The sequence below is a fragment of the Staurois parvus genome, unplaced genomic scaffold (assembly GCF_062004578.1).
Source record: "Staurois parvus isolate SC_StPar_1 unplaced genomic scaffold, SC_StPar_1.0 ptg000010l, whole genome shotgun sequence".
Classification (NCBI taxonomy): Eukaryota; Metazoa; Chordata; class Amphibia; order Anura; family Ranidae; genus Staurois; species Staurois parvus.
Window position 1 is genome coordinate 370,559 of NW_028317806.1, and position 15,369 is coordinate 385,927.

The following is a 15,369-nucleotide window of genomic DNA, read 5'->3' on the forward strand; positions in this document are numbered from 1 at the left end:
TTTTGCAACCTAGATCCATAGAGGAGCCCAAAATCCAAAGAGCACCTTTAACTTTTCAAGGGACATAAATTACGCATCAAATTTCCTGACTAGCTATCATATTTTTGGAGGCCCCAGATCACCAAGGTAGCAGAAACACCCACAAAATGACAAGATTTTGAAAAGCAGATACCCCAGCGTATTTTTTTTTAAAAGTCATAGTCTTTTGAAGATCTAATTTTTCCACCATACGTTTTTGGAAAATACAGAATGAATGTATTTTTTACACAAAATTGTCAATTTTATAAGATACTTCTCACACACAGAATATGCATACTTAGAACCCCACGCCAAAACACTTTCTGCTACTCATATTAGGTATGGGGATACCACGTGTGAAACTTTTTCAGTGTTTGGACTGATTATGTACCAAGCATTTTATCTTGTGTATCACAACAATCAACCAACAGTGTACAGAAAACAATGTAATGGTTGCCTCTATACAAGTGGTCAGGGAATATAGCTTAGTGTAGTGTCACCTATGATAGTCCCTGTTCCTAAAAGCCAAACAAGCCTAACCAACTGCTATGTGGTTGCCCACAGGAATACCATGTTCACTGGGAAGTACAGGAGCTGAACAAAGGGTGAACAAAAGAGTCCCTTTGGTTCCAGGACTGCAGTTGTCTAAAGGAGAAGGCTGGGATTGGTGTCTCACAGAAACGTAGTAAGTCGGATGTGCAGATGGTGTCAGTTCAAGTGGCAGAGATGTGGTCAACTAACAGGGAAAGGATCAGTCTAGACAGCAGGCAGAGACATACTTAATAAACAGACCAGGGTTAGTACAGCCGGCAGGCTGACTATACTAACTGGTTTTGGGATGATCAGCAGTGGCGTATTTACCGCGAGGCAAACAAGGTGTTTGCCTTGGGTGGCAATTTTCAGGGGGGTGGCGCTGCCTCCCCAAGAAGCAGTGGCAAGGGTGGGGACCTGGTGCGGAGGCTCCATACTGCTGGGGGTACAGGAATGGTCAGCGGTCCTGGCCGGTGTCGGTGATGGAACTGGAGGATGGATTGATGTACCAGGAGGAGGCCGGGGCCTCGATGTCAGAGCGGGTCTTCTCTTTGGTGGCCTAAATCTAACAGGAGATGGAGCGGCTGCTATGAGCAGGAGCCGGTGAAGGAGTTGATGTTGTTTCTGGTGGCTGTGCTGGAGAACATGGAAGCGAGACACAAGCAGGTGGCCAAGCTGAAGAGAGGACAACAAGCAGCTTATTACCCAGTACAAGTGGGAGAAGGCACTGAGGACGCATGCTGCGGAGGTATCAATTTATATTACACCTCCCCCACTATTTGCCAATATACAGTACACCTCCCCCAATACTTAACCTCTGACCTACAATACACCTCCTGATCTACACAATACCCCCCCCACAAACTACATACTGATCTATAATACACCCCACCTCAATCTACAGTACACCCTCCCAGTATCTACCTACAGTACACCACCCCATAGCACCCAGTACAAGAGGGAGAAGGTGCTGAGAAAACATGCCGAGGAGTTATTGACCTATAAAACTCCTCCCGATCTACAGTACACCCCACCTACTGATCTACAATACACATCCCCCAGTACCAATCTACAATGCAGCTCCCAATCTACAATGCACTCCAACCTACCAATCTACAATACACCTCCTCACCTACAATAACCATCCCGATCTACAATACAGCTCCCCCACCTACCGATCAACAATACACATCCCGCACTGCATACCTACAATACACATCGCAATCTACAGTATAACCCCACCTACCGATCTATAATACAACTCCTGATGTACAATACACTTCCCCATTGGCGTATTTGCTGCAAGGCAAACAAGGCGTTTGCCTTGGGTGGCAATTTTCAGGGGGGCAGAGCCACCCTGCTGGTGGAGGGGTGTTTGATTTTTGTGTTGCCTAGGGCAGCACAAGAAATAAATACACCACTGGTGATCAGGAACACTGTTACTGGCTGCACTGGCTAGTGTTCCTCCCTGATCCTGCTCAAAGATGTGGCCATAGTTAAAGGGGGGAAGGCATAAATTGGAGAGAACTGGTTCTTAATGTGTTACTAGTGCATCTACTCTTATTGCCAGTGGGGCTCTCGACCTGGACACAACGGGGTTTATTTACTAAAGCTGGAGAGTCCAAAATCAGACTCCCTTCTTCATAGAAACCAATCAGCTTCTAACCTCAGCTTGTTCAATGAAGCTTTGGCAATGAAACCTGGAAGCTGATTGGTTTCTATGCAGAAGGGCGTCTGATTTTGGACTCTCCAGCTTTAGTAAATAAACCCCAACCTGTCTAATGTGTTGTAGAGCCTGAAATTCAGTAGATCCACATTCAGAGTTCCCCAATGCTGGCAAGCTGTCGAGAACGTCTCAAGATGCAGGGACCACTCTCCCAGTATTAGCCACTGATGAATGGGGAGAAAACCCCTGCCAGTTTTCTATGCCTGGAATATGTACTGCCAACAGAGACAACACATGCTGTTCTGCCCTAGACAGAATGTGGTTCACCTTTCCCTGAACTGCACAACTCCTGTTGCCGCCCTGGTGGTTGATATATGCCACTGCCAGGGCTTTGTCGGACTGAACCATGACCACAGTTTGTGCAACTGGTTCATCCAATAATTCAGAGAAGGCATACTACCTGAAGCTCCAAATTATTGAGAGGCAGTATTCTCTCCTGTGGAGACCATGTCCCCTAAACTGTAAACACCTCCAAACCAGCCCCCCAACCAGAAGGAAAATTAGCCCTTCTCCAGATTCCAAACAAACAGCCACCTATTCAAACTCTGCAATAGCCTGTGGACAAAACCCTCCAGCAATCCAATGATTGGAGCTTTGTGATCCAGGGACAATGTTCCTTTGGAGTGGAACTGCATGTAGGAAACCGATTCAACGTAGATACCATTTCCCCATGCAGAGACTCATTAAAGGATACCTTTTGCTTCTTATATTTTGCTTTAAACTTGGAACTGACTGCTCCCTGAGTGAATGAACATTAAGGTATTCTGAGATTGACACCCCCCTGTGTCCCCAGGAGCTTTGTGAACACTCTGGAGGCCGTGGCCAGCCCAAAGGACAGTGCCCCAAAACAAAAATGGCAATTCTTTATGGCAAATAGAAACTATTGATGAGCCTGAAAACAGTTGGTACATGAAGATATGCATCATTGAGGACTATGGACACCCAAAATCTATCTCTTGCAGAGAGGCCACCACTGAGGATTTATCTCATCCGAAACAGAAGGATGGCTAGACTTATGTCTAGCGCCTTGAGATCTAAGATAGACCTCATGTCCCCATTTGGTTTTGGGCCTGTGAACCTGTCAAGTGTCTTACAATAATAAGCCCATAACTTCTGCTCCAAGGGAAAATGCAAGGCAAAAGCCTGATGCGATGAACCCAGAAGGTCCCAAGAGGCATACTTAACCTATTAGGTGTGTGCCGCTAAAGATGGAGCGATTCACCTCAGATTGCCCTATCATCCTCTGCCCAAGATACTTCTCAAAATACAGCAGCCTCAGACTCTGGAGGGGAAAAGCTTACAGCACCTGACCCATCCAAGTACTAACCAGGGCTGACCCTGCTTTAGTCTCTGAGTTCAGATGAGATCAGGCACATTCAGGGTAATGGGGTCGCAGTCCACTGCAGCTCCGTCACCAGGAATAGCTGCAATGCCTGACAAGTGCCAGACAATGCCAGATACACCTGACACCACTGGTCTATCATGAAATACCAACACCTCCAGATTACCCCCCCAAGTCTACTGGACCTGAGCAAGGTGCACCTGTCTTTCGGCTGTCTCCCCCTTCCTGACACAGCTCCTATCTGCCCTCAAGGTAGGGTGTAGTCTTACAGGGGCACTCTCATGGGCACATTGAATGTTAAGGGGCACTCTGATGGGCACAACATAACATAAAATGCGCCCATCAGACTGCCCCTTACTATAAAAGTGCCAATCAGCATGCCCCTTATTTTATGCTAAGGGGCACTCTGATGGGCACATTTATTGTTAAGGTGCACTCTGATGGGCACAACATAGAATATGACCATCAGAGTGCCCCTTAACATAAAATGTATCCATCAGATGGCCTCTTAACCACCTCTCGCCCGCCATATAGTAATATGACAGACGCAAGGTGGTTCTCTCGTTTTGGGAGGACATCATATGACGTTCTCCCATTCTAACCACGCATACACGGCTCCTGGAGAGTGCAGCGCGGCAATCGGTGGTGCGCTGTGTCCCTCGGACGCAGTGGATCACCGATCCATGGAAAGAGCCGAAGATGTCAGCTCGCTCATGTGATCAGCTGTGTCCAATCACAGCTGATCATATGTAAACAGGGAAATGCCGGGTATAGGCATTTCTCTCCCCACACGCTGACAGCTCATGAGGAGAGGAGAGCTGGTAATCGGCATTCCTCAGAGGGAACATATACACAGATCATCAGAGCACTGATGATCAGTGTGCCCTGATGATCTGTGTAGCCCCAGCAGTGCCACCTGTCAGTGTCCATCAGTGCCAGCTCTCAGTGCTCACCAATGCCACCTGCCAGTGCCCATCAGTGCCACATCCATGCCACATATCAGTGCCCATCTGAGCTGCCTTTCAGTGTCACCCATCAGTGCCACCTATCAGTGCTGCCAATCAGTGCCACCTATCAGTGTGCATCAGTGCTGCCTATCAGTGCCACCTAACAGTACCAGTCAGTGCCACCTATCAGTGCCATATATGAGTGCTGCCTTTCAGTGCCCATCAGTGATGCCTGTCAATGCCCATCAGAGCCACCTACCAGTGTCTCCTCATCAGTGCCCATCAGTGCCACCTATCAGTGTCTATCAGTGCAGCCTATAAGTGCCCATCACTGCAGCTTCATTACGCACATCAGTGAAGGAGAAAAATCATTTATTTACAAAATTTTATAACAAAACTAAGAAAAAACTTTTTTTTTTTCAAAATTTTCAGTGTTTTTTTGTTTGTTTAAGAAAAAATAAAAAACCCAGAGGTGATTAAATACCACCAAAATAAAGCTCTATCTGTCACAAAAAAATTATAAAAATGTCATATGGGTACAGTGTTGCATGACCGCGCAATTGTCATTCAAAGTGCAACAGCGCTGAAAGCTGGAAATTGGCATGGGCAGGAAGGGGGTATAAGTGCCCTGTAGGCAAGTGGTTAATATAAATGTGCCCATCAGAGTGCCCCTTAACCTAAAATGTACTCATCAGCATGCCCCTTATTTTATGTTAATGGAGCACTCTGAGGGGCAAAGTTTATGTTTAGGGGGCACAAATGGACACATACTGTGGAAAGGGGCACTCTGATGGGCACATGTGATGGAAAGGGGCACTTTGATGGGGAATATGATGTAAAGGGGCACTCTAATGGGGAAATATGATAGAAAGGGGTACTTTGAGCGTGGCACACCTGATGTGATGGGAATATATGATGTAAAGCACTCTGATGGCGACACCTAATGTAAGGGGGCACACTGATGGGCACACCCTATTTGGACCTTGGCCAGAAGAAAATTTTAGTGACTGAACCTTCTTGATTTTTAATTGAATACCCCTGCTGTAAAGCATTGCACCAGCGATCAGCAGATTGCTGGTGTCATGCAAGTCTCCTGCAGACCTGTCAGTATATCTACTTGCTCGTACATTCCGTATTGGCAAACAGATACTGTATACTAACAGGAAGATTTGGTGAACTACCACGGTGCTCCACAGTGCCGTGATAGTTCTTTGAAAACTACAAGCCGACAGCATGTACTTGGTGCCAAGGAGTTAAAATTTGACAGCTAGCGGAAGGAGGAGCAGATCCCCCACGGGAAATTGTATACAGAGCAGCCGCAAGCACTGTACTGCTTCTGACTGAGCCAGTGAGCCAGGGCCATTTATTCCTTTCTTCCTCCCTTCCCTCCTTCCTTCCTCCCCTCCCTTCCTTCCTCCCCTTCCTTGTTTCCTTCCTCCCCTTCCTTCCTTCTTTCCTTCCTTCCTTCCTCCCCTTCCTACCTTCCCTCTTTCTTTCCTTCCTCCCCTCCCTCCCTTCCTCCCTCCCTTTCTTCCTTCCTTCCTCCATCCCCTTTCTTCCTTGCTTCTTTTCCTTCCTTCCTTCCTTCCTTCCTTCCTTCCTCCATCCCCTTTCTTCCTTTCTTCCTCCCTTGCCTCCCTTCCTCCATCTGTTCTCTTCCTTCCTTCCTCCATCCCTTTCTTTCCTTTCCTTCCTCCATCCACTCCCTCCCTTTTCTTCCTTCCTTCCTCTATCCATTCCTTCCCCTCCCTTCTTTCCTTCCTTTCTCCATCCATTCCCTCCCCTCCCTTCTTTCCTTCCTTCCTTCTTCCATTCCCTCCCCTCCCTTTCTCCCTTCTTCCCTCCCTTCCTCCCCTCCTTCCATTTCTTCACTATATGAACCACTGATGTATTTATACATGTTGATCATATCCCCCCTTAATCTCCTCTTCTCAAGAGAGAATAAATTCAGTTCCTCTAATCTTTCCTCATAGCTGAGCTCCTCCATGCCTCGTATCAGTTTGGTTGCCCTTCTCTGCACTTTCTCCAGTTCTCCAATGTTCTTTTTGTGAATTGGTGCCCAAAAGGGAACTGCATATTCCAGATGAGGTCTTACTAATGATTTGTACTGGGGGAATATGATATCTCTCTCTGGAGTCTTTACCTCTTTTAATACAAGAGAGGATTTTGCTCGCTTTAGAAGCCGCAGCTTGGCATTGCATGCCATTATTAAGCTTGTGATTTACCGGAACCCCCAGATCCTTCTCCACCATTGATTCCCCCAGTTGTACCACACCACTTTTAAGCCACACCCATTTTAAGTGCAATTGAAACCACACCCACGCTTCACACGCCACATTTTTTTCTTTATCACTGCCTAGGGTCCACTTTTGATCTTGCACATGGGCCCACAAAGTTCATGATACACCCCTGCCTTGGCTTCTTAGTTCCAATGAAGGGAACTCTTAAGGAGTCAACACACCAAGACATTTTGGACAATTTCATGCCCCAACTTTTAAGGAACAGTTTGGGAATGGCCCCTTCCTGTTCCAACATGACTGCGCACCAGTGCACAAAGCAAGGCCCATAAAGACATGGATGAGCGAGTTTGGAGTGGAGGAACATGACTGGCCTGCACAGAGTCTGGACCTCAATCCCATAGAACACCTTTGGGATGAATAAGAGTAGGGACTGCGAGCCAGGCCTTCTTGTCTGACATCAAGGCCTGACCTCATAAATGCGCTTCTGGAAGCATGGTCAAACATTCCCATAGACACACTCCTAAACCTTGTGGACAGCCTTCCCAGAAGAGTTGAAGCTGTTATAGCTGCAAAGGGTGGGCCAACTCAATATTGAACCCTACGGACTAAGACTGGGATGATGGTAGCTGAACTGGCTCCTGTCTAAATTGGCCCTAGTATGTGTATGTATGACTGTAAGTTAGGGACCTTGGATTGTACACCCCTTAAGGGTTAGGGACTGATGTGAATGTACAATATATATGTAAAGCGCTGTGTAAATTGATGGTGCTATATAAGTACCTGAAATAAATAAATGTCATTAAAGTTCATGTGTGTGTAAAGGCAGGAGTCCCAATACTTTTGGTAATATGGTACAATTTGAGTTTAGGTATTTCAACAATAATGTTATCACCAATATGACAGCTAGATGGAGCCAGTGAGCCGCTGATGATGCCATCTGCTGTACACAGAGCGGCTTCCGTAGATCGCACAGGACTGTGGGAGGCCGGACAAGATGGCGGTGATTATCCTCTGTAGGGTGTCCGGAGGCCGGGCAATGTCACGTAAGTCAAGCGGAGCTGTCAGGTGAGGGGAAAGGTTGCAGGTCGGGATAATGGACTCGTAATGTACAGGATTTATATGAAGGGACAGGCCGCTGTTGTGGCTGGAGGTGAATGCCATGCAGGTCATGTATAGGCAGTGTCAGGGCTGGGAGCGCCCTCTACTGGAGAGATCTGCTGATGAGGATGGGGCCCTTGTATGCTTCCCTCCCCTTAGTCAGGGATGACCCCCTCCAGTGCAGGGACCCGGAGAAGGGGCCTGGGATGGCTGCCATTGGTTGGAGTCTGTGCACTGCTGCCGCTCCTAGCCCACCTCCTGAAGGTTGCCTACATATGAGGTTAAAGGGGCACTTCACCTGAAGCAAAGTCCGCCTCCCAGGTGGCTCCGCCCTCCACTTGGCTCCGCCATTATGGCGCCTGCGCAGATACACTCGCTGACTCTTCTTGGCCATTGGGTCCTGACCAAGCCCATGTGCAAAGACAGGGAAGGTTTCAGACTTCAGACGGGGGAGGGAGACATTCCCATCTATAGGTGAGAATTCTGGAAGTAATAGAAACTCTTTTAAATGTTTCTTCTACTATATTCCATTGGTGAGGGAAGTGGGAGGAGACAGGGCAGCCCAACATGGCCTAAAAAGGTGAAGATCTTCTTTAAAATGTTGGGCAGCACAGTGGCTAAATGGTTATCACTTCTGCCTGGCAGTACTAGGGTCGTTGGTTCGAATCCCAACCATGGCACCTCCTGCCTGGACTGAACTGCATGGTCTCCCTGTGCCTGCATGGATTTCCTCCAGGTACTCCGGTTTCCTCCTACACTCCAAAGACATGCTGGTAGGTTAATTGGATCCTGTCTAAATTGGTCCTAGTATGTGTATGTATGACTGTAAGTTAGGGACCTTAGATTGTACGCCCCTTGAGGGTTAGGGACTGATGTGAATGTACAATATATATGTAAAGCACTGTGTAAATTGACGGCGCTATATAAGTACTTGAAAAAAATTTATGGAAATGTAATTATTTTAGTAAATACGATCTACTAATCACCTTTTCTCATCAGCAGTATGTAGCAGTCTTATGACTTCTATCAGTGTCCAGCCGAGCACTGGGTAAAGCTTATAGGAGGAGTGTTCATTCTCCCCTGATTGTCCTATGAGGCTGCATAACCCCTGACCCTCTGGAAAGTGGTGATTGGCCTTGTGCTGTTCACATGCACCCTCTCAAGAAAAAAAACTTATTAGCATAACACACCAAACTGAGCATGTGCAGCATGCCCCAAAGGCTCTGTCCTATCAGCAGATGGAATGAATACAGTAGAAGAAGGCGAGGATCAGAAAAAGGATAAAATAGCCTTGAGTATAACAAGCATGCTTTACAGCATATACAGACAGATTTTACTGTTGTGGGTTTAGTAACACTCTACAACCAAGGCACAGCACCCAGAAATCACCCTGTAAAAAAGAGCATTAAAGAACAATTCCATCTTTTGCAAAAATACATAAATATCAGAGAATATATAAAGCGAGCGCATGTACAAAGAAGCGTATGTTATAGGTAGGCATAGGCAACGATCCCAATAAAAGCACCAAAATATATATAAAGTGCAACGCTAAAACATATAAATAAATTATTCCAAATTCATAAAGTTATCAGCACAAAATATACAAAGTGCAATATGAGCATCAATGCACCCATATTACAAGCATTAAAAATGGTCATTCTTTTCATTTGATCCTGAGATCGGTGGAGTGTGGGTGCAATGCTGTGGCTGCTGCACACTATTCCTCCAGCCCCAGGTCCATACTGAGGTCCATACCTTCATTTATGGAGCTGGAGGAAGTATCAATGGACTACAAGTAAGGTGTTGGTGCCACACTTGTTCACCATTGAGAACTACAAGTCCCTCGGCTGCAGTGGCAGATGGGACGTGTAGTATTTCATTCATTGAATAAAATTGTTGTTAAGGCATTCTATGCATGGAGGTAAAAAATGTTCAGTGTGCAGCTCCTCCCCCCAGACCGCCCATCCAATACTTACCTGAGCACCATTTTGATCCAGCAATGTGTACTAGGAGAAGAGGCTCTCCTGGGTCTCTCCCTCCTCGTTGGCTGAGACACAGCAGTGGAAGCCATTGACTCCCATTGCTGCCAATCACAGCCAGTGAGGAGAGAGTGGGAGATGTGGCCGAGCTGCACTCTGTGTCTTATAGGTACACAGGCGGCTCGTGAGCAAGCACACACAAGTGCCCCCAGAACAAGCAGCTTGCTCTGGGGACACTCAGCAGGGGAGAGGAACCAGGAGCATTGAGAAGAGCCGGATCAGGGCTGCTTTGTGCAAAACTATTACGCAGAGCAGGTAAGTATGACATGTTTGTTGTTTTTAAAAAAATCTGAACCTTTAATTTTTTACTTTAATGACACAAAACACTAGCTGGCTGCACTGGTGTGGTGACACTATACAAGTGTGGCTGCAATCAGGGACAATGGCTGGCTGCACCAGTATAGTGACACTGTAGTGGTGTGGAGACAACTGGGGACACTGGTAGGGAGAAAAGAACCCTACAATCTTGTAAAGGTGGGGGGGGGGGCTCTACATGCTGTCTGTGGTTAATGTTACACCTGAAATATGGGTGTAATGTGGTCAGAAAAGTGGAGTTATCTTTTGATACTTTCCTATCCCGCTGCTTGTTCCTCAGCTCTTCACTTTCTTGCAGAACCTTCACATCTCGGTGTGGCCTGCACCCAGGGTGGATTTGATTTACATCACTAGTGAAAAGGCTTGATTTAAACCATCATTTTTAAAGAGCAACTGTCATCTCTGTCCCACAGCGGCTCCTCCTCTGACCTGCTGTTGACTCACCAACAGTCCCATTCACTTTAATGGGATGGCTTGTGATGCGGCAGTGACAGAACAAGGTGAGGGACGTGGCGGCAGCAGGTGAGCGGATGCCCGCTAACAGTCGCTGCCATGATGGATCTAAAATGACAGGTGCTCTTTAAATGTAAGGACTCCGACTCATTCTTGCGGTTAGTTAGAATCTTTAATATTTTCAAACCAAATGAAGGTTTTCTTTTTAGAATAATAAGCTGTCAGGTTAGTAAAATGACCGATTTTAGGTTACTCACACATAAGTGAACTACTCAGCTTCTTTTATTTCATGTTTTTTCTCATGGTTACTGTGAAATTGTGTGAACGCATCAATGCAGTGCATGTTATCTCAGCTTGCAGAGCTTGGATTCATTGAATGAGTTTACCAAAAATGTAAATATTGCAGAATATACAGCCTCATGCTATATAACTAAGATCCATTTCATGCTGAATAAACTAAATTATTAATATATCCTAAATAGAAAACTATCTTTTAGATAGATTTTTACTCCAAAATCATTTTATTAAAATAAATTTGATAAAAATTTGATTGAAGTAAAAAATATCCAAATTAAAAAAAAACATCGAATTTTATCAACCCTGTCAGCATCCCATAGCCAATCCAAGCGCCTCTGTGCCATGTGATCACTGTGACCAATCACAGCGATTATTAATGTAAACAGTGTAGTGTTTATATCTGAGATCCCGCCCCTTCCTATTACAAGGAAGGAGGAATCATTCATTTATTCGCTCCAGATCAGCGGCAGCAACTGTATGTGACCTGTACATTAACCCTTTCATGGTCTCAGATGTAGACACTGTGATTTTGTGAACACACACCTGCACCCTCATGGATGGCAATTTGGGAGCAGCGGCTGTGTCCATGCAGCCACTGCATCCTAAATGACATGGATGGGACTGCCTGCAGAGGGATGCATGAAACGCCTGTACATTCCCATCCAGAAAATGGGGCCCTTGCATGGAATTATGCTGTAGTACGCCTGTGTGAACATGGCATTAGAAACAGAACCAGCTTTTTTTTTTTTTGTAAAATGGTCAACAGAGTGGGCTAGGACTAGCTTGTTTCAGAACTATTTCCATGAAGAAAGCTTCTTGCGTGCGGATTTTAAAGTTATTTTGCAGACACAGAGTGCCCCCTTGTCAACTGTAGGTAAAGAGTTCACATATTCTTTTCTCTTTATAGGGCCCCAGATTTCATCTTTGGCAGCATCTGTCCCAGTTATCCTTCAGCAAAGGAATGTCCACCATGCGGTTGTTCCACACGGTAAACCTGGGCGCTCTGCAGTTAGCGGTGCGGTGGCCACAGTTTTCGGAGCTACAGGGTTTTTGGGTCGATATGTTGTCAACAGGCTTGGTAAGTACTGATGAATACAGTGGTAATCTGTGCAGGGTGGTTAATGTTCTTGAATTTTAATTTTGGGATTGTTTCCACCCCCCCCCTTCCCCACCTTCTCCGCCAAGGACACTGCCCAGCTGTAGTTTGTATTTTGTGCACACTCTTTTCATGTGTTTCCTATGGCTGTCCAAAATCATAGTAGTAGGTAACTGGCTGCTACACAAAATATGTCCATAGCAGGAGCATTACACTGTAAGCAGGCAGGGAATGTTGTGAACTGCCCATTTATTCTCTGCAAAATGTATTTAAAAAGCACTATAGAAATCTGAAAAATACACATATGCATATCTTATGATCTATGAACTGCAGGCAGATAAAAAACACAAATTAATACAGCTCTGTAATTATTTTGGACATCATGAAATATTACCCTATACAACAGAGCCAATCAATTGTGCTGTAGTGCCCATGTGCGCATAAGAAACCAAAGCCTTTCTAGTTGTAGGAGAGATCAGAGTGACTGATGAACGCAGTCTTTTTTGTCCAGTGCACCCAATTTACTAGCTCCACCAACCTGCTTAGTCTCCATTATGGGAATGTCTTTCTTGCAGCTGCAATATTATTTGCAATAAGGCCTGAGACTGCCTTTCTGGAGGTTTTATTTTTTTGTTGGCTATGGCAGAAAGTAGAGCTATGAACTCCAGGGATGTTTAAAAAGGCTAGAGGGTGATGCAGCTTCTCCCGTGTCCACCCATTTCTGAAATATCACTTTTGGGTGAGCATAAACGTAGCATGATGCAATCCAGTCAATGTTACCTTTAGGTGTATGTCAGTATAGATTATTTTTATTTATTTTTTTTTAGATGTTTTACAGATGATAACCTAAGTATAAACCTTTGACTCATCGCACATTTTTTATTTTTCATTTTGACGTATTTTTATTTTTTCCAATTCAAGGACGCATTGGCTCACAGGTTGTAGTACCCTATCGCTGTGACCATTATGATATAATGTATCTGAAACCAATGGGAGATCTTGGACAATTGCAGTTCATGGTAAGAATGCAACTTTGATTTACACTTCTTTGTGGATATTAGAGCGCGGTTAATATTTAAACCAATTTAAGAATGCAACTTTGCTTCTTGGAATTTTAGAATGAGGTCTTATAGTGGTATAAGGAATAGCACACTTGGATTGTTTTCTGTGATGCTTAGAATTTCATGCAGTCATTTGTTTTACTGGCTGCATGCTTCAAGAAATAATGCCACAGGAGAAAAGGGGTGGGTATAAAGTACAACAGCCTCCTAACTTTCTGTTGCAGCTGAATGCTGGGCTGTTCTGACTGGCAAAGCTTTGGCACATCAGGTAGTGTCAGAGCTTGTTGGAAAGCCTTGCCCCACACATTTCTCTTGACCAATTTCTGTTACGGACATCCTCACTGACCAATAGAAATATGCAGGAAGTATCAAAGGGCAGTCCGGTATCAGAACGTCCCCATAGTGCTGAAAGTAGAACTACAGGCAAAACATTTTCCTGACACCAACATGGCAGCATACATGTGATATAGCTCTGCCTATATCCACCCACAGGACCTGTGTAAATCTATAAACGTCTGACAGAGAACAACCTCCCCCATTCTCCTTTTTGTCCTCAAGATCTACACCTGCAAGACTGTGATGTTGCGACCCTTCCTGCCCACTGAGTCGGAGTCTGTCTGGGTTCAGCCTCTCCCAGGCGCAGTCCTTCATCCTAGGTTGTTAAATACACCACCGAGGTGGGGAGCCCCTTCTGGTGGTCTTTTGGGGATGAGGAATTCTCTAACCAGAGATGTCAGAACCTCATGTGCTGCACCTGAGCTGGTGTTTGCTGCAGTCCATGCTGCATGTGTTTCCCTGCACACTTGAGCAGGATCATGGTGCTGGAGTTAGTGCTGCCTTTTTCTTTTCTTCCATAGGTTAGTCTTATTCCTTTTTGTCTTCCTCTTTTGCCTCTACCTTCATTAGATTTTGTCATTTTTCTTTTTTAGGGTGATTTGTTTTTTTTTTTATTTTGTCAGCAGTTTTTCACCTATGACCAGCGTGTGTGCATGCATGATCCGGTCTGGAGTTTGTGGCCGTTTACGGTCTCATGGCTGGCTATAGCATCTGCACATACACTGTGCAGAGGGCCTCTTGTAGCGACCATCTTTGTTATGACATGTGCAGGCATATGCATGTGCAAGATGGGTTTGCACTGGGTGGGTGGGGGGGGGGGGGGAGGGGAGAAGGAGATTCAGGCACGTCTATGATATGTTTGCTTCTTTCTTGGAGTCTCTATTTTCTGTGCATTGCTGACATCCTTGCTCCAACATGAGCCTTCTGCCACATAACCAAGACCTCCATGTGCACAGGTAGGGACAATCAGTGTGGTAAGTAAGAAGAGGAAAAAGAGTGCCTTTCCATGAGCGTGGCCTTCATCTTCTGGTACAACCTAGCTCGCTCTCGCTCTTGTTTAAGGTCAAGCTAAAAGAGCGTTGCCATGGCATGACTAGTCCAATGGCTCATCCAGCCCCGCATGTCTCACCCAGGATGCACATAAAGTTCCCAGTGAGTGTTGGCATCTCTGCTTCCCTGAGCTCTAAGAGTGACAAAGGGTAAACAATGCTGAGCCTGCGGAGCGGACCTAATACCAGACTAACATGTCTGAGGATATTGCTGCTGAAACCTCTCTGAGGACAAAGGAGGCTGGGAGCCAGCAAGTTGAGGTCCTTCATGGACAAATTGTTCATGATCCTCCAAGTTCTCCAACCACTTATGCCATCAGATTCCGGGCACAACGTCAAGGACGCAGGATTGCTCAGGAGTACAGGGCATCACAGTTAGCCCTCCTTACCAAAGAGGCCCCAAGCCCATCATAGCCATCTTTATTCCTGGCTCTCAGGGCACCTTTATCCAAGCCACACAGAAGTTGAAAAGGCTAAGCAGGGTTCAAGTGTCTCTTGGGTTTAGTCGTCTCTTGGGCCCAGTCATTCATTAGGGTAGCAGGTCCAGAACAGGATGACCCAGATGACTGCTTTTCGAAGTCAGAACATACTTCACGATTTTAAGGCACAGCCTTCCATTCTCCCCAGTGAATGAAAGGATGAAGTGGTTGTTTCAAGAGGAGTGGCAATAGTGGTATGAAGTTTTTCTTTAGTAAACAGCTGCAAAATTATACCCTACCCAGGAGGAAAACGCCACTTCTCTGAAGATAATGGCACTGCCAAATGCTAACACACTTAACATGCATTGCAGTAACACACATTACAGCCCTGCACTCCAGTGT

The 15,369-nt window shown here is 45.7% G+C and overlaps 1 protein-coding gene across 1 annotated transcript in view; it reads left to right on the plus strand.

The window, feature by feature from the left end:
- The first annotated feature begins 7,726 nt into the window (after positions 1 to 7,726).
- Positions 7,727 to 15,369, plus strand: part of NDUFA9 (NADH:ubiquinone oxidoreductase subunit A9) — a 31,207-nt gene continuing 23,564 nt past the window's right edge. Inside the window, exons 1-3 of the mRNA XM_089669857.1 lie at positions 7,727 to 7,847; positions 11,914 to 12,084; positions 13,024 to 13,121. Coding sequence (XP_089525983.1) covers positions 7,799 to 7,847; positions 11,914 to 12,084; positions 13,024 to 13,121 — 318 coding nt within the window. The 5' untranslated portion in view covers positions 7,727 to 7,798. The remainder of the gene's footprint in view (positions 7,848 to 11,913; positions 12,085 to 13,023; positions 13,122 to 15,369) is intronic.